Source organism: Hipposideros armiger, unplaced genomic scaffold (genome assembly GCF_001890085.2).
Source record: "Hipposideros armiger isolate ML-2016 unplaced genomic scaffold, ASM189008v1 scaffold_675, whole genome shotgun sequence".
Classification (NCBI taxonomy): Eukaryota; Metazoa; Chordata; class Mammalia; order Chiroptera; family Hipposideridae; genus Hipposideros; species Hipposideros armiger.
This window is the reverse complement of record NW_017732025.1, coordinates 973,221-993,330: the sequence shown is the minus strand read 5'-3', so window position 1 is coordinate 993,330 and position 20,110 is coordinate 973,221. Positions and strand designations below refer to the sequence as shown.

The following is a 20,110-nucleotide window of genomic DNA, read 5'->3' as shown; positions in this document are numbered from 1 at the left end:
CCACAGAGAATAGTAAGAGTAAGAGAATAGAAACTTAGAAAAGGAAATAGATGATAGTTTGTCTTTGTCCGAGGATTAAAGGATGAGAGGAAGAATTAGAAGAAACTGTTCTTAAAAGTCTTTATTTCGGGTTATGTTGTTTGGCATTTAAACTGTTAAAAGGTCCCAGAAATTATCTGATCTTGTGCCATAAAATTTACAAGGGGACAGGCATCAAAGACGCTTTCTGGACACAGATATCTCACCCTTGGGCTAAAAATTACTACCATCTTACAAGGTTGTTATTGCCTCTGTAATTGGTAAAGGAATGTGTACAAACCATGTGTTAAATCATTCTCTTCTAGGGCCCTTCAGGTATTGAGGGAGAATCTGGTCTACAAGGCGAGCCAGGTGCAAAGGTAATCTTCCTACACAGTAAAGGGAAGGGTCTCCAAACTTTCACCATCGAATCCGGTATGTTTGCCACGTTTTGGCAAAGCCATCTTGAAAGCAGGTGCAGTACAGCATATAAAAATGGAAAGTGTTCTCAAATAAGTCAGAAAGAAATATTTGTCAGAAAAATATCTGTATATAGGTATACAGATTTGTATATATATTTATGTGAAGGAGGGGATACAAAAGATAAAGCTAATGAAGCAAAATGCAATAAATTAATCTAGAGAAAAGGAAATAGTGGGAAGTATTTTGGAAGCCCCCTGTCCTCATGATATGACCTCCATAATTATTATATATGCAGTTTTAGTAGAAAAGAGTTTACTCTTTTCCTTTGTATCTTCAGGGAGATGTTGGACCTGCAGGCGGTGTTGGAGTCGCTGGGGAACCAGGGTTACGGGTAAGTGCTAATGGGATGTAGTCGTTAGGAAACTAGGCTTGTGGGTAAATACCTACTAGAAACCATTTTAATGCACTGTCCACCTATTTCGGACACTCAAAACTTAACCTAAAGACTTCAAAAATTGCATAATGAACCTTTCTGGTGCACTATAAAAAATGTCTTTATTCCATAATTTCAAAGCCACATGCCAAACTCTGTTCACATTGTAATTTAGTAGCATTTAGAGTCCTAAGCTCATGTATCCTTTTCTCAGACTCTGGTGTACTCTGCAGAACCCTTTCCAAATATGAGGAGTCACTGTGACTGTCACTAATGTCAGCATTAAGAAGAAATTCACAAATACTAGTGATGAACTCTCAGGATATTTCCTGACCTAACAAGACAGACAAAAGATTGATGTCTAATTTAGGTTTTTTAAAACAACAACCAAGTTATGCAGGGTTAACAATATTCAAGGAGATAATTATAATTAGTTATAACTAGATAGTTTACAAAAGTTATTCTAATGTAGACAGCCTTTAATTTGATCTGTGGTAAGTTTTTCCCAAGATAACAGTGCCCTAGATAATACTGAGACATTTGTTTACTAAAATCCAAAGTAGGAAGACATATTTTACATCCAGTTTCTTTTTTATTTCCCCCCTTTTTTGCAGGGGGTGGACAGTGTAAGATCAGGGTAATGGAAATGTCAGTGGTGCAAGCACAGTGAAGATGCACTGATTAATGTATTTTTAAATAGTTTAGGTTTCAAGAGAGCAAATACTTTATTAAGCTTCATAAAGGGTGGCTCTACATTTCTATAAGTTCTATGTCTACAAGACAGCATCTTGATATACCAAGGACTTCTTTGTTGCCTCTCCTCAGTAAGGGAAAAAATACAGACCCTAAAAAGCAAGTACACTGAATTTAACAAAATTAAGTTGTATTAATCCATGTCAATTTAGTACAGCAAGGTACTATAATTTTGTAAGATGCACTGTTTAACAATCCTTCAACTCAGAAACACAGGTATAACTATATAAATTTCCAGAACTACCATATATATATATATATATATATATATATATATATATATATATATATATATATTATCTTTTATTTGGAAGTTATTGCTATTTTGGGAGTATCTTGTATTTGAATTTGCAACGCTATGACTCTTTAAATCATCTTCAGAGATATTCCAGAAAAATTAAATCATGCTTATCATACTGTCAAATATTCCTTATAAATGAAGTAGGAGGAAATGTACACAAACCTGCTACTTTCAATAAATACCAGGGGCAAAACAAAAAAGAAAATTATTTAGCAAAATAATAAACCTTACTGTTTCTGCTACAAAATAGGGTGAACCAGGAGCTCCTGGAGAAGAAGGTCTCCAAGGAAAAGATGGATTAAAGGTAAATCATATTTTTAACATTATGTATAAAGTAGATGTTTTTGTGAAATCTTTAAAATACTATATATAACTATTTTTATGTTCTAAACAAAAATCTGCTTATTGTGTGGTATAATTATTTCACTGCTTTTCCTTTCTTAAAAATGTTTACTGGGTTACAGGGGAACCCAGGAGGAAGGGGACTTCCTGGAGAGGATGGAGAAAAAGGAGAGATGGGCTTACCAGGGACTATAGGGCCCTTGGGTAGACCAGGTATAATGGGCCCTCCGGTGAGTACTGCTGAGTTGATTTTCAAATACTTAGTGACCTCAGTCCCCTATGTGTACACACACATACACACACACACACACACACACATACACATACACATTCTGACTTACCTCCAGGTCGAGCTGTTGTTCACCATCTTAGCTGTAGAGGGCGCAGTGTCACTGGCCCGCATGTGGGATCTGAACTGGGGCCCTGCTGCTCAGAGCTGGTGTACCAAGCCAACTCTTAACCAATGCGCCACTCGGTCCCCCCAGATTTCCATTTTTTTTAGTGTTAGCTATTAATATAGAACTAATAAAGGAAGCTTTATTATTTTGGTATTGTCTTATTTACCTGATTCTTTATGATCCTTGTGACTTTACTTTGGTATTTGCACATTTGGATAAGCAGACTCCCTTCCAGACATTGCAGGTTTGTTTTGGCAAGGAAAGATCTTCACCAGTCTGCTTAGCTTTGTCTAGTGGATGGGTCAGCTGGTAGCATTTTGGGGCAGGTAGAGCTTGCTATTGGAGTCTCCAGTTGGGCGAGGTCCTACCCAAGTTCTGAGGTATGGGAAGGGTTGCCACTAGCTGGTCTCTGCAGTTGAGTTGGCCTGCTGACTGGACTCCACATTCTAGTGGGGCCACTGAATATGCACCCTAACTGGGTAGGGGTGCTGGCTGCACTCTGTGGTCAGGTGGAGCCCCTAGCTGGGCTCTGCTGTCACCTCTAGTAAGGTGAGGTCTCTGGGTGTTTCCTGGCAAAGCAGTATCACTGATTGGACTCTGCGATTGGGCAGGGCCTCCTGTTGTGCCCCCTCACTGAGTGGTGCCGCTGGCTGGACTCCATGTTCAGGTGGGACCACAAGCATGGCTTCACAGTTGGACAGAGCTTCAAACTCTGCCCCAAATTTGGGCAGAGTTGCAGGTTGTAGTTCATGATCACTTAAGTCACTAGCTATACTCCCGTGTTGGGTGAGGTCACTTGCGAGGCTGTCTAGTCAAGTGGGGCCTCCAGCTGTATATTGCAGTTGGTTGGGGCTAGAGACTGCTCAGTGGTTAGGTGGGGTCACTGTCTAGGTTCCTTTGTTGGGTGAGGCCACAGGCTATGCTCTACAATTGGCCAGGGTTACTGGCTGGGCTCCCTGTGTTTAGTAATTGGACAGGGTTGTAGGCTAAGCCCTGCTGCTGGGCAGAGATGTTGGCTGGGTTCCACGACTGGGTAGTACTATAGGCTGAGTTCCGAGCTACTCAAGGTAACTATTCAGGTTCCCTGGTTATAAGGAGTTGGAAGTTATGCTCAACAGTTCATAAAGGCTGCTAGCCTGGCTCTCTGCCTGCATAGGGCTGTAGTATTGATTCCACGGCTTCCCAACTTCTCTGGACTGACACCATGGTCAAGCAGGACAAGATTCTATGCCTGGCAGTTGGACAGGGTTGCAAATTTGCTTCCCTGACCAGACAGGGATGTATAACAGACTCCACAGCAATTCTGACCCTTTGGCTGGGGTCCCAAATCATACAGAACTGCCTACCATGCACCCTGACCAGACAGGGCCACCAACCCAGCTCTACAGATGGGCAGACTCACTGGCTAGGATCTCTGCTCAGGTGCTGCTGCAAACAGAAATGCCATCTACCAAGATCTGGTGCTAGTTACTGTGATCCCCAGCTCCCTTCTCTGTCTCTATCTGATCCCCCATTGTAGTGTCCCCAAATTTCCCCTAGTGATCCTCATGAACTGAGACTTGAATGGGCCACCCTGGGAGCATCTTACAGTGCTGGGGCAGCTGATTGTCAGCTTTGGGCTGTCTTTTTCCCATGGGAGAAATGGTAGGCCCAGGAGGCCCACTCAGTGTGGCGCTGTGATAGCCTGGGGGAAGGACAGTGCAATCAAAGTGAAACCTCTCTTTCTACCCTTTTAATGTGGCCCTTCTCCATCTCTGTGGCTCAGTGAGGTGCTTCAGACTCACCTTAAGTTCTGGAATTTTCACAATGGCATCTTCTTGTCTATGGATAGTTGCTACTTGGCCTCCTTCCAGAAGGGGCGGGGAGGGGGTGAGAGGTGAGAGAGAGGCTGAAGTCAGGAATGACTTATGTCACTATCCTGGTGATGTCACCTCAGTTATGGAAATACTGTCACAAAGCATTTGAGGGGGAATATTTTGTGTTATTTTAAACTTAGTTTTATTGAATATTTCTGATTTGTATTCACAGAACTGACATTATTCCTCTAGAGTAACATCCTAGCTCCAGGATGAAATAAGAAATCTTGCAAGCATAATTTAAGTTATCAATATCTGATCTTAAATTGTAATATTACTTCAGAGGAAATTATAAGTGTTATATTGAAAAATTCTCAGGACAAATGGAAGATGTAAACAAATAATGACAATAGCTCCTCTCTTGCTTAAATGCTTCATTTAGGATATTCATTGCATTCTTCCAGATAAGGCCCCACTGGTCGTTTTCCTGTTTTTTCTTTACTGTTTCCTCTTCCTCATCTTAAATCTTTAAACATGAGTTCTCCTCAATATTATTCTCTCTCTTGTTCTCTAAGTATTCTTGACTTTGAAGATATTCTCATACCTTGGGAGTCATCACTTATGAACCTACCAGAAAATGTTTTTTTCTTTTCTCTTGACCCTGGCAGTCTTATTCAGCCTTTTAAAGATTGTAAGTTAACTCTAAAGCATGCAGGTCTCTTCCCCCCAGAGACGTCATAGCTCTTCAAAAGTAGAGGCTCTGTCTTTATTATTTCCTACAAACCATTGTTCAGGCTCTAGGTTTCTACAGGGGGCTTGGTAAGACTGAGGAAGTGATCATGAGTAAACCAATCATGCAAGCAGACAGGCAGACAAAGTAGTCATTTACAAAATTTGTAGTCTTTACACGTTTTTGTGTATTTCTCTTCCTCTGGCTTCTAACATCCAGATCATTGAATGTCTGTCAACGATGGTCCCTGTCCTAGTTATCTCAATTAGGTTCTGAGAACTAAGAGGAAGCGCTGTCTGGCAGAATACAGCAAATACCATAAATGAAGCACAGACTGGCCAGCTCACCATTCATATCATTTACCCATGATTATAATTCCTTCAGCAACAATTCAACTGATGCTATGTCACCCCTTCCTCAAAACACTGGATAGTTGTACCAGCATATTTCAAAGTGGTATTTGAAAGTTGAGGATGACCCAGAAGGGTCACCTGATTTTGAGCAATAGCAAATTGAGTCTTTTCCCCTCAGTTTACAGAAGTGATAAAGTGCCCGTTTCTCCTCTGTCCTGCCCTCCCAGTCCTATGACGGATGTTCCACTACAGCAAACACGAAACATTAGAAGTCTCCCCCCACCAAAACATCACCTTAAACACCATTGACCCAGACACTGAGCAATATAATTTAACTTATATTCTGTCACAGAATCCTTCCAATAACCTATGGATGCTTTATTATTCCCCATTTTACAACTGATGAAACAGACTCAGAGAAACCTAACAAGCTTATACATAATAACATAGCCAAAGGCAGAGCTGGCTCTAGTTCCTTTACTTTCTGAGTTCTGTGTTTTTAAGTCACACTTCTCCATGGGGTAACCAGCCTTGGGCTTATATTTTGCCTTTGCAGGGCTCTTGATAGTTTTTATCTTTTTTAGAAAATTCATCAGGATTTTTAGAAAACTCACAGAGAAACCAAGTAGCAAGTGCCAAGAAAGTATGATTATCTTCCTGAGAATTTTTATCAAATTTGTTTTTATGCAAGGAATTCCTTAACAAGTATTAGTACTTTATCATGGATTTTTTTTTCCAGTCAATTAGCCTAGTCCCCCAGCAGAAACCTAAAGTTGGCGAGGAGTGGAACACAGCTAAGGAGAAGAAAGGCCTAACCATGCCATAGGGTAACAGAGCCAGGAGTCCCAGGTAGAGATGATGCAGCATGACAGCTGGTGATAGGCAGAGCAGAGATGAAAAAGAGACTCAAAACAACGCATGGAAAAATGATAAACACAGACTTCATCTGCTTTATAATTTTTCCCAGGAACCATTCAGCCTTGTACACATCTTCAGTGTCTTTTTTTAGTAACAACACATGTGTGTTTCTTTTTTATTCTTTTTGTTGTACTCCTTGGAATTTTAAATGTCTTTCAGCTCATAAACTCAGTAAAAATACCATAGCATGTTTTTTTCAAAAGAATTTTATGATCCAAGGAACTATTGCTTAATCAGACAGCCTGATGTTGGATTTAGTTTTGCACTTTTAAATATTCTTCCTTAGACAGTGTTGCAAACATACTACTTTAAATTCTTAAAAATTAAACAAGAAAGTGAGAAAAGGAAATTGAAAAAATTTTAGGAGATACTTTTCTTACTTTCTAGAAGATTGGGAAGTGAGATCTGGGTTGAAAAATAAGGCAAAGGAAGCATCAGCAACAAATTCTCAAACACAAAATGTAGACTTCTTTGAACAGAAGAAAAATATGCATTTTATGCTTGAATTCTGTGCTGAAATGTTCAGTTGCCTAAATGCAGAACTCTCTATGAGAAAAGAGTTTGGAAGCATCTGAGAAAACACATCTGCCTGACTTATTATCTGTCGTCCATTTCTTAAAAAACAAAAAACCTATCACTGTGGTTTTGAAGAGCTAAATACACGTGAAGCTATAGACTCCCAAATTGAATGCATGAAAATGAAATTGTCTTGTTTTATTTCTTTAGGACAAAACTTGATTATATTTATTGAAATGTGATTTTTCCTTATCTGTTTAGCGTGGCATGATTTTAGGTAGCGGTGACTATTTTAAGAGAAGATGAAACAAAATAAAGCACCCTTTTTAAAGAAGCTTTTTAAATAGTATTTTAAAAGCAAATTCAGGAAGATGAAAGGAATATCAATACTTAGAAAAGAATAATAAGCTATACATGACTCTTGTTTCTGAGACTGTTTCCTTGGAACCCCAGAAAAATAATCAGTTTGGAAATATGTGGTCAGTGGCATTAAGGAGTACAGGATAATCTCAATCTTTATATTCTGAAAGACTCTTGTGACTTTGGTTTTAGGCTTGTTTGGTCTGAACAGTTGTGCCATAAAGCAACTCAGAAATAGAAAGAACCCTGCAATGACTATTTTGCAGGAATTGTTCAAATCCCTGCTCTGCCATCAAAGAGCTGTACATTGTTAGGTGAGTCATTCTTTGGTTTCTCAGTTTATATTTTACATATAATAAAAGGGTTGGAGTTATGCAGGACCTCCCAAGATAATTGTGTCAGGGGGGATGCTGAGTGGGCTCCTCCTGTTCTTTCTATTCTACTTGAGTCCTGAAAGATTCTTGAATATATGCTTAATATATTAGCTTCTGTATCTGCTTTGGAAGAAAAGATTCTATAGTTTTAAAAAAGCATTAGCTTAGGTGTTTCCAAAATTGTATAACCTTATAGACTGCAACTCTATTAAATGTATTTTTTTATTCACTAAGTCAACAAAGTTTATGAGTATCTTGTACGAAACAAGAGCTCTGCTAAGCATAGGGAATACCAAGGGGAACAAGAGTAGCAAGATCCCAATCTCAGATTTGATAATATTTTGAAGAAGATTGGCAATAAACAAGATCATTCCAGGTTGTGATAAATGCAGTGGTGGAAATAAACAGAATGATGAAAAAGAATAACTGTTCAAGGGAAGGGAAGCTAACTAGTTAAAGGTAGAGAAGTCTATTTCCACTAGGGCAGCAGTGAAGGAAGGTTTCTATGGGTAAAGGAGGATTATGTTGAGACCCGAAGAATGAAAAGGAACCAACCAGTCATGCAAAGAACTTTGGGATATCCTTCAAGGCAGACTAAATAGCAAGGACCAAGATGTGGACATTAAAAAGATCTAGGTATTTTTGTAAAACTAAAAGGAAATTATTACAGCTGTATCATAGTAAATAGTGAAAAATTGTTTGAGGTGAGCTTAAGGAAATAGATAAGAAATAGGTTATTGAAGGCCTTTTTAAACCATAGTAAGAAGTGCGAGTTTTAGTCAAAGTGCAGTGAGAAGCCATTGAAAGGTTTCAAGCAGATGAGGAAGGAACATAGTCTTTGATCGGGATCACTCTATAACTTTTAAACTTTGTTTAATAATATCTGGTGTTTTTTACTATCTCAAGGGATAAAATAAATTCCAGGAAATAAACAGAACAAAATAAATTTGAATTACAAAAGCATGTTATTACCAAGACAATTCAATGAGGGAACGAATGGTCCTTTCAATGAATGGTGCTATAACAACTGGATGTCCACATGCACAAGAATAAGTTGGACCCTTCCTTACACTACACATAAAAATTAACTCAAAATGGGTCCTAGACCTTAATGTAAGAACTAACACTATTAATGTCTTAGAATAAAACATAGCGATAAATCTTCATGACCTTGGGTTATGCAAAATTTTCTTAAATAACGCCAAAAGTACAAGTGACAAAAGAAAAAATAGATAAATTATACTTCATTAAAGTCAATAGTCTTATACTTCAAAGAACACCATTGAGACATGGGTGAAAAGACGCCCATGGAATGGGGGGAAGAATTTGCAAATCATATATATGAAGGGACTTGTATCCAAAATATATAAAGAACTCTCACAACTCAATAATAAAAAGACAAATAACCCAATTGAAAAATGAACAAAGTATTTAAGCAGCTATTTCTCCAATGAGGATGTACAGTTGGCCAATAAACACATGAAAAAATGTTCAACATCATTCACTATTAGGAAAAATGCAAATAAAACCATAGTGAAATGCCACTTCACATCCACTAGGATAATTANNNNACACACACACACACACACACACACACACACACACACACACACACACACACACACACACCAGAAAATAACAAGTGTTGATGAGAATGTAAAGACATTGGAATACTTATACATCACTAGGGGGATGTAAAATGGTGTATCTACTTTGTAAATCAGCTTGCCAGTTTCTCAGAATGTTCAACATGGAGTGACATATGACCCAGCAGTTCTACTCCTAGGTATATACCCAAGAGAATGGATATCAGGGTTCAAACAAAAACATGTACATGAATGTTCTTAGCAGCATTGTTTATGATAGCCCAAAAGTGGAAACCACCCAAATGGTCATCAACTGATGAATTTATAAATGTTTATTATTAAACGTAGTATGTCCATACAATGGACTATTATTTGACAATAAAACAGAATGATATACTAATACATGCATGCTACATTGATGAACCTTGAAAACAATATGCCTAGTGAAAAGCCAGTGATAGCAGCCCACATATTATAGGAAATGTCCCAAACAGGCAAATCTATAGAGACAGAAAAGAAATTAGTGGTTGCCTAGAGCTAGGGGAGTTAATGTGAGATAAAATGGGAAGTGACTTCTTATGGGTAAAGGGTTTCTTTTGGAGGTTATCAAAATGTTCTAAAATTGATTGTGGTTATCCTTGCAGAACTGTGAATATACTAAAATCCCTTGAATTGTACACTTTAAATGGATTCATAAGAGTTATATCTCAATAAAGTTGTGAAAAAAATAGATGTGATGTATTATTTCTGAGACAATACAGCTACTCTCACAAAGTTTAAAGTAATCTGTAGGAAATCCCAACTTTCTTCTGTTTTATGAGTAGGCTGAACATCAAGCCAACTATTATGTCAACGTCACATTTATATAAAAGCATTCTTATTTCTGTAATTACTGAAGAAACCTATTAAAATATGCACATTATAGAAAAATATTGCTACTTTTCCAGTCTTCCCTGTGAACCTCTCTAATAATAATGACAAAAAATAATTCGATAGAGAATACAGGCAACCTCTTTTCTCACACATAATGAGCTCTTCAAACATGTGCAAAAGTTTGCTGTGCAAGTTTCCAAATAAATCCACTCAAACTCTTCAGTATAAATCTAGTCCTTTGTAAGCTTTACATGCATTATCTCATTTAATCTTAGTAACCCATTGAAGAAGTAATATTATACCCCTTTTATATAACGAGAAACTGAGGACTTTAGAAATTAAATAATCTACCTGTGGTCATATAGCTGTTAGGTGACACAGCCAGAATGTGAAACTGGAGCAGCCTGGCTTTTAAAAAGCTCATTCCGTTAACCTCTATGACAGTTACTCAGACCCTTTTTAAACATTCATATTAGCCACAAAGAAGTCTCAGGTTAGTGTAACTATCATTTCAGCCTCTGGATGCAGCTAGAACTACAGCAATAGAACTGAACCACATTGACCTCTAAATTTAGCGACTTTCTGAGGCTAGAAGAACATTTGCTCAGGAGTATAGAGCATGAGTCATTTCCTTAGGTATCTGTGTATTCGTTCAACAAATATTTATCAAGAGCCTACATAGCACAGTGGTAAACCACAATTTATTTCTTGTCTACATCATCTTTGCAGTTTGCCAAGCTTTGGGACACAAGTTTGAGATTTCCATTTTCGTTTCCAACTGAGGCAAGGAATGCTGTGATTATTAGCCATTTTAGAACTTGCAACCCAGCCTACTGTAGATCTCATTTAAGCCTAACCATTGCTGACCTGCAAAGTCACACAATATCTAAAATATTTTAGTTACTTTTTACTAAAAAAAAAAGTGTATATTGAATTTACAGACTACTTGTGTCTAAACAAACTAGATTGAAATGAAAATATTGTTTTAAACAGTCTAATATGACAACTTCCTTTTTCTCCTTGTATTTTCTTCTCTTTTTCCCCCCCACAGAACAAAGAGTATCTCTTTAATCCTCTACTCCAATGAGATGTTCAGATTCTCCTTGACTATCATTATATTTTGTAATCCTATGCATTCAGCAAAATGTTGAACGCGCAGTAGCTCATAGAAATGCTGAAATGGATGCATTTGGGTTTACTTTACTTATATTCTTGCTAATTAAAATGTGTATACTGAAAATAAGTAATTTTCTTCATATAATAAAGAATTATTTAATTCTGTCTATCTTGGCCACTCTGTATATGAGAATTTTACTCACTAGCAACAGCTGTGACTAAATCATCATGACATCTTTTGAAATAATTAAACATAGTATTATAGAAAAGTAGCTTTCATTTTCACTTAGTGTTCAATTCAGTGATTGTGTGATATAAGTATTTAAACATTACATCTAGTACTTGCTTTAATAATTTATTTTTTTATATTGAATATTCAGGGACCTGAAGGAGTTCTGGGAATTCCAGGACAAAGAGGTCGTCCAGGAAAAAAGGTATTTTTTTTACATCTTTTTATGCTGGTTTTCTTTCTTCTCATGTGCCCAGAGCTCCATAATGCTATGATGTTTTCATTTACACTATATATAAACTAATAAAGAAATATACATTTGCCTTGAAAGAAGACATTTGTATAAATTAATAATTAATTCCTTTTAGATGTACTTATCACCTTAATTATTGGAAGGCAAATTTTTCATTTTGTATTTTCTAAAAAGATTGTTGCCTTTCGTTCTCCTGTTTGCTGAAATTTTTTAGTAGCCCACTAGCCAGAAAAGAGAGAAAAGGAAAATGCTATGCCATTTGTGCTATTTAGTAACAACTTTAGTAAAATGTTTTAGAGAAAGGAATATGATTAGAATTATTTCTAGGTTTGTTATTAATGTGGTTTTTAAATTTCTTTTTATCTTTTATTTTATTTTATTTTTAGTTTCATAATGATTTTTAATTGAAAGGTTAATGATTGATTTTTTTCCATATATTGTCTAAGAAACACAAACCAAGAATGTTTTATTTGCTTCTTTTATATTTTACTTAAAAATGATATATTTGTAAAAATTTTAGCACATAATTAAAATTCATCCTTATATGGGGTCAATAATTTGTTCAAGTATTGGTGAGCTATGGAAATGATTTTCCCATTGTACTACAATGGTTCTGAACATATCTACTATAACTTCAAATCACACATATTCTATTGATTTCATCATATTTGCTAATACATACCTACTCCATCTTTCTCATAATTGGGGAACAGTATAAGGGATCATAAAAGATAAATAAAATGAATGAGGTAAATTTTAGTTGCCATTCTAGCTCATGAATATTGAAGCCTCTTTTCATCATACATAATTTCATGCCAAAAATCAACATTAGAAGTGGGGCACCGCAAGTCCTCACAGCAACCTGCACCCTTGGGAAAGCCAGTGAATTATTATGAATACTAAATATTTTCTGGCTGACTATGGTCAGAGTTTAGTTTTTCTTTGTATACTTGAATATGAATAACAGAACAGCTTTGTTCCCACATGCAGAAAATGAATTATATCACTTAACGTTGCTTAAGAGCAGTTATATTTTGGTGCTAGAGAATGATCTGTCAGCCTATTGGTAAACAGAAGGTTACTATAATAGTTTTCAAGAGGATGTAAAATAATATATAACTGTCACAGATTTTTAAAGGCAAACTCCAAGCCAGTGAGTGACAAACCTGAATATACAGAACTGCACACCAGAGCCTTTTTGCATTAAGCAGATCTTTGTGGCATTGAAGTGCTCTGTAAAAACAAGCTTCTTAATAGGGTCTGTGTTTTCTCATTATGACTATATATATATATATATATATATATATATATATATATATATGACTATATATATATATATATATGCATGCATGTGCACATGTATGCATGCATACATACATGCACATATACATAAATTTCAAAATAAAAAACATGGTGATTTGTATCTCAACATAAGCACCAGATCGCCTCTGCTTGTTTGGCCAAAATGTTTGTTAATTCTTTTTCCAAATTACTTTAAATTATATTTTTAAGATAACCTATCTGGGGATGATAGCATGTTATTATTGTCAGTGGTGATCTGTAGTACTATTAAGTTAAAGCAAGTTAGTATTTGTAGAACTTTGCTTACAGGATGTCAACTGGAGTCATTCAGATCTATGTTATAGTTAATTAATCTAAGTGTAATTTTTTTTCTTACGTTTTTCTCTTATTAATGGCATCCACAGGGTGATAAAGGACAAATAGGACCCACAGGAGAAATTGGAAGCAGAGGTGCTCCTGGACAAATCGGGGAAAGTGGTCCTAAGGGTGCCAGAGGAACTAGAGGTGCTGTGGTTAGTATTAGATTTGTTTCCAGAACTGAGTTCACTGTGGATGGAAAAGAAATGTATCCATGTCCTTAAAGCTTCATCCCTTGATTAATTTTACAGAGAAAGCAGTAGTTCCATTGAAAATAATCTACCTCCATGGGATGTGGAGAATTGTAAGCATTCCACAGTACTTAAATGGCTTAGTGGTTTCTGGACATGAAAAAGGAAAGGGGAAAAAACTCAAAATGGAAATGAAATATGAAATGAAGTTTAAAAATATCAGATTATAACTCTTAACCTAAGTAGGAAAGTTTAACTGCTTTGCACTTAAAATCAGGATTTAACATCTGTGTAAATCTAAGTTGTCATGACTGACAAATTGCTTCGAAAATAAAGTTTACTTGAAAATGCATTTTGTTTATATGTTTGGACTCCACGTGCTTATCTAGAGGTTATTTTTCTAACTAGCTGTGATAACTCTCCATGACATCTAATAATACTTAATCTTTTGCATGAATGTTACATGATGTTAGAAACAAGGATAACATAATATTTCGGAACCTATAATAGCAAAATTATATTGCTAATATATTGGATCTGTTCAGACAGTCACGACATGAGAGAATTCAAAATGTTTAAGTGATTATCCAATTTAGTCTTTTCACTGTTTCATAAACTTATTTACAAAATGCATATGCATTTTGTGGTCCCCATTTAAATGTCACAAACATTAGACTTTTCATCAAGGACTTCTGGAGAACATTGCATGATCCATCTGTGGTCTGAGGAAAGTTTGCCTCAGGCTCATTTTAAGTATTTCATCCCTTACTGTCATCTTACTACTCCAAGTCTTTCTTCCTTCCTTTTATTTAAATTACTAATATATTTCTGTCTTTGACTTTAGGCATTTGAAAATATTATATAAATGTGATTAATTTTTAATAAACATAGAACTAATTAATCCAAAGAGCATTGCCTTCAGAGTAGGCTCCTACATTGGATTTTCTCTAAAAAGAATATTCAGTTTTTAAATTTTGGCACATGTTCCCAAAACACCTTCTCAAGGGGTTTCACCAAATGTCCACTTCCATTACCAACACTTAATTTCATATTCATCCTTTTGATGTTTTCCAATCTGGTAAATGAAAAAGTGTATCTCATTTTCTTTCTACTTACATTTTCGTGATTGCAGCTAAGTAATTTGTATTTTTTTTCTTTGGAAGTTGTCTGTTTATATGCAGTTTACATGCTTTTCTATTAGGCTGTTGTCTTTTTCTTACTGGTTTGCAATAACTCCTTATATTTTTAAATAATATATTTTATTATGTTGCAAAATATATTACAAATATATTTCCCTTTCTGCCATTTATTTTTTAATATTGTTTTTGATACCTTTTGCTGTACAGGTTTTAATTATTACATAGTCAAATTTGTCAGTCTTATACAGTCCTAGGTTTTATTTTGTTTGTTAGAAATGCTTTCCCTATATAAAGTAAATAAAAATATTCTTCTATATCCTTCTAATACTTTTATACCTTTATATCTACACTTAACTCCTTAAAGCATATGGAATTTATTTTTTGCTATGATATTAACTGTAAAGGACTAATTTTTTTTCAAATCGATAGCCAGTTGTCTCAATACCATTTAATAAACAGTCAATTTCCCACTTTCCTGAAATGCTACCCTTACTGTACTAAACTCTCAAATATTCATTGGTCTGTTTCCATTTTCTCTATTTTCTTCTCATAGCCTGTTAGTCTGTTTCTGAGTTAGTACCACGTTATTTAAATTATTATGCTATTACATTATCTTTTGAGATCTGTTACTGCAAATACTCCATAATTCATTTTTCTGAAAAGTTCAGTTCTTACATATAGTGATTTCCTCTTTCATCTAAACTTTAGAATCAGCTCATCAAGTTCCTTTAGTATTGAATCTTTCAATAGAGAAACACCATATGTCTTTCTATTTACTCATATCTTTTTGTATATCTTTCAGTAAAGTTTTGTTATTGCCTTTATTTCTGTTCTTACACCTTTCTTGTTAGGTTTATTGTTAGTTTCTTAAGGATATTATTATTTTTAATTGCAATCCTTTCTTCCATTATACCTTTTTGGTGCTGTGTAAGAAATCTATTTATTTTTATATGTTGACTTTATACCCACTTTTATTAATTTAGGTGACTCTCATAGATTCTTTCGGTAAATAATCATCTCACTTCCTCTTACTTATTATCTGACTTATTACATTGATTAGAATTTCTGGTTAATGTAATATGTGGCTAGTCACATACCTATTCTGTGCCTTGAGTTATTCAAACAGGAGCATTGATGTCGAAACTATTTGGTATTATGAAAGATAGGACATTTTAAGGATCATTATTTTTGCTTTTTTTAAATTGTCTGAGCCATCTTTTCAGTAGTTTAGGGACATTTACTTAACCTTTAATTTATGTGGTTTCCTCATCTGTAAAATATTGATGATAAGAGAAATTATAGAGTGATTATTGCACACAAGTTTTCAACCATTTCCATTTTAACAACTTTGACCAGAGCTAAAGCAATCTTCATCAAAGCATCCAAAACTATCAATGAGTACAAACTTCTCCCTAATCCCATCGTGACAATGTCAGAAACTATCAGTCTTCACTCTCTGATGTTCAGTGATGAACATCTACACAAACTTTGACAAACACAAGCTACATTTCCAAGAATTTGCTAGAAACCTGTAGAACTCTAACAGCTGAACGCATTTCTCTTAATATGTTTAAGGAGGTTTATACCAACAGTAGACCAAAGAGACGTTTATGTGTGTATGTGTGTGCAAGAGGCGGGAGGTGTGGGGGGGGTACTTTTGTAGTTCAGAAGAAAAATAAGACCAAAGTTAAGGTGTTAATTTTTGTTTCCCATTTCAGACTAGGCAGAATTTCATACTTTAAAAAATCTAAATTTTAAATAGTAGGAATACAAATTTAATGATTTAAACATTTGGCTATTTTCTGTCTAATATTCACTTTGTTTTTTTAGGGACATTTAGGATTGATGGGACCTGATGGAGAACCAGGAATTCCTGGATACAGAGTAAGCAATTCTAATTGGAAATAAGAAAGTGTATATTTGCATGAAAACATTTATATAAAGATGTTATCCAAAATATGCAAATTAAGATGAACTCTCCCTGATAAACCTTTTTAACATATTTACGCCTTACCCCCCTGTAGAGTGAATCCTAGTTTTCTTTCAAAATAATGCATTATCTAATGGCATGGCCCTGGTGGTATTAGGTAGAGCATGTACAAATGATATGGAGAATGTCTACTTACTTGTCCTTTTGTTAGGGCCATCAAGGTCAACCAGGACTTTCTGGGTTGCCAGGACCTAAGGGAGAGAAGGTATGTGTGTATACTGACTTTTTCATCCTAAAGTTAAACATTGAATTTGTGTGTTGTTTCTGAAAGTGTGGAAACATTTTCAAAGAATAAAAGAAGCACTTTTTCAACATGGGAAACATTGCAAATTATATGAAAAAAAAAAACAAAAAAAAACAAATAACAAGGGGTAAAAATTTCAATAAATCATTAAAATGTCTTCCATAGGTTGTTTCAAGATTGAGGTGAAATAATATATGTTAAAGTATTTTGCAATCCATAAAGCTTTGTAAAAGTAAAATTAATTACTTATTGAAAGAGACTGTGAGACTCTAGATTAAATGACTAACTATGACACATTTATAATAAAATGTTTTATGAGTTAAGAATAGCTACAACAGTACTCCTCTTGATTGATAATATCATTGGAAACCTGACACTGAGAAAATTCTTAAGTTGCTTTTTATGTAATTAAAGCAGATTGACACTTCCAAAGAGCACCATACACAAATTACAACTGTGTATAAAGTATCGTATGCTAAATTTTATAGGTAAAAGTTTTCTATTTAAAAAAGATCAAACCAGATTGTATATTTCATAACATATTAGAAAATAATAGGCTGCATATTTTACAGGTTATTTTATGAATTTAGTTTTTTATAAATCATTATCTTCATTATAGGGTTATCCAGGAGAAGATAACACAGTCTTAGGACCACCTGGGCCTCGAGGTGAACCAGTAGGTCTTTTTCTAAAATTATTTTGATGTTTCAAGATAAAATGCAACTACTATAATAGATCCACAACATCAGTCACATCTTTTCAAAGAGTTTTATAACATGATCTTGTAGGAGAGCAGTATTTGTAGTCACATAATCTAAATATGAAAACTTTTTCCATTCAGGTCAAGATCCTTAGCATAATATATAAATTTAATACAGTGACATTCCAAATCTAACACTCAGAATTAAATGCATGGTAACAACTTTTTACAGAGATTATACAAAAATTACTAGTAGAGATTTTAGGGCAGATATTTCCTGAACCATCAAATTCAGATTTATTTCTAAACTATTTTTAAAAATCTGATCTGTACCCTTTTTGTAATAGTTTATACACTGTTACCAAATGATGTCAAGACTCATCTAATCAGTTATTAGAGCTAATACTTTTTAATGATCACTGATCTATGCTCCTCTAGTTAAACATTTTAAGGGGTAACTGTAACCATGGTTTTTGAAAAGTAGCTATTGTAAGTAAATTAAATGGATAAAGTAAAAATGCTTACTTCACAGAAATAGAATTGGTTAAATTTTCTATTTTTCATATGATCATATAGGATAAAAGAATCTTAAAGCGAAAGGATCAGTGTATGTAGTTACTCCTGGTATTTTGATCTGACCCTTTGGAGATGTTTGAAAATTATACACTGTTTGAGAAATAGATAGGAAAAAGTCTACAATTTTTCTGATTAAATCAAGCCATCTCATATAACTAGAAGCAATCTCATCTTTAAGAATATGTAAGATTCTTTATCAAATATGTTCTAGGCTCTTTAACTCTCTGAGAGGGAAAAACATGGAAATAATGCAAAAATATAAAAGCAAATGGAAAAAATATGGGCAAATGGAGTATAGCAGTGCTTGTTTTCCCCAGATTCAGGCAAGCCAGGATCAAAGAATGTCACTGAAATTTAATAAATATGTTAAACGTCTAACATAACAATGATGATTTTTATCTAGTAGACATGAGAGGTGTGAAACCTAAACCAAGACTATTCTAAATAATTAAAGCACAGTCAGAAATCATTGTCTTTACATTATGTCTATCTTTATCCACATAGAAATAAATTAAAATTATCAGTTAATGTTTCATAATAAATTTTATGGTTTTCTTAATTAATTTCAATTTGAGTTTCTTTTCAAATAGTAGGTCCTTCTATGTGATAATAGAATTTTTCAAGTGCATTTTAGACTAGATAATTTGAATAGCTTATCACATTAAAATTTTTATATTAGGAATGTTTAGAAAAGTTAGAAGTGAGAGTTTATTAATTTCTACCTTAAGGATTAAAATTAACAAGTGCAGTTTTTATTAGGTTAACATATGTCTTAAGAATTTAAAATTTTATAGATTAAAGAATAAACAATAGATTAATTCCTGATTAAGAACAGTAAAGTATTATTAGCTATTAGATACTTTTAAAAGATCACTAAATACAAATTTTCTAATTAATGTAATTAAGTGGCTGAGTAGTCCTGTTTAAATCTTTTTCAATCATCTTAACATTAAGTAAAAGTACAAGTTATTTTGACATCATGTATAACATACTTTACTCATCTGAAAATTCATATTATTTAATTGGACTTCATTTCTTCAATATTTTTCCTAGCAAAATCATGAGATTCTTCTTAAAAAATTCAATGCTTTTATTGTTCGTGGTGTCATTGTGAGTCAATCCTTTGAAATTATTTAACAGAACTAAATAAATTATTATGCATTTGGCTTCATATTTTTAGGGGAAAAAAATCCACCCTACCTGTATCATCCGCATTTACAAACAATTAGATCCAGCTGTGAAATTGATTGTTTTTACATGTGGTCTCTTTAGGGTACAGTGGGGGAACAAGGAGAGAGAGGAGAGCCTGGAGCAGAGGGATATAAGGTAATTGCTACAAATTTTACACCTTGCTTCTAAGTTCAAGTAGGGTTCTCTGTGGTTCTGCTCAGTTTCAAATGAAAATAAGCATCACTGAGATAATTAGTAATATCTTCTGTTTTTGATCCTGGAAGCAGTCTAGCTCTTTGTACTTTCTGTTCCTCCTTTCTAGAATCATCTGTGTCTCCTCCCATTGCCGCTTTTTTCTCATCCTCAGATCTCAGCTGAAATGATACTTTCTGACAGGCTTTCTGTAACTACCCTTTTTACCCATCACTTTATATCATATTACTCAATTTCCTTCAAGACATTTACTGCATCTGTAATCTTACCACTTTTTTTACACATTTGTATTTTGTTGTTGTTTATTGTCTCTCTTCCCCCACCAGAATGTAAGATCCATGGTAATAAGACTCTTGCCTGTCTTTTTCATCCATGCATCCTCAATTTTTAGAACACAAAGTTCCTGGTATATAACAGGAATTCAATAAAGAATTTTCAGACGGATGGATGAATGTC

At 34.6% G+C, this 20,110-nt stretch overlaps 1 protein-coding gene across 1 annotated transcript in view; it reads left to right on the top strand.

Moving 5' to 3' along the window:
• Window positions 1-20,110, top strand: part of COL24A1 (collagen type XXIV alpha 1 chain) — a 121,299-nt gene that overhangs the window by 27,290 nt on the left and 73,899 nt on the right. Inside the window, exons 6-15 of the mRNA XM_019626407.1 lie at window positions 345-398; window positions 779-832; window positions 2,179-2,232; window positions 2,393-2,500; window positions 11,671-11,724; window positions 13,479-13,586; window positions 16,592-16,645; window positions 16,903-16,956; window positions 17,615-17,671; window positions 19,544-19,597. Coding sequence (XP_019481952.1) covers window positions 2,444-2,500; window positions 11,671-11,724; window positions 13,479-13,586; window positions 16,592-16,645; window positions 16,903-16,956; window positions 17,615-17,671; window positions 19,544-19,597 — 438 coding nt within the window. The 5' untranslated portion in view covers window positions 345-398; window positions 779-832; window positions 2,179-2,232; window positions 2,393-2,443. The remainder of the gene's footprint in view (window positions 1-344; window positions 399-778; window positions 833-2,178; window positions 2,233-2,392; window positions 2,501-11,670; window positions 11,725-13,478; window positions 13,587-16,591; window positions 16,646-16,902; window positions 16,957-17,614; window positions 17,672-19,543; window positions 19,598-20,110) is intronic.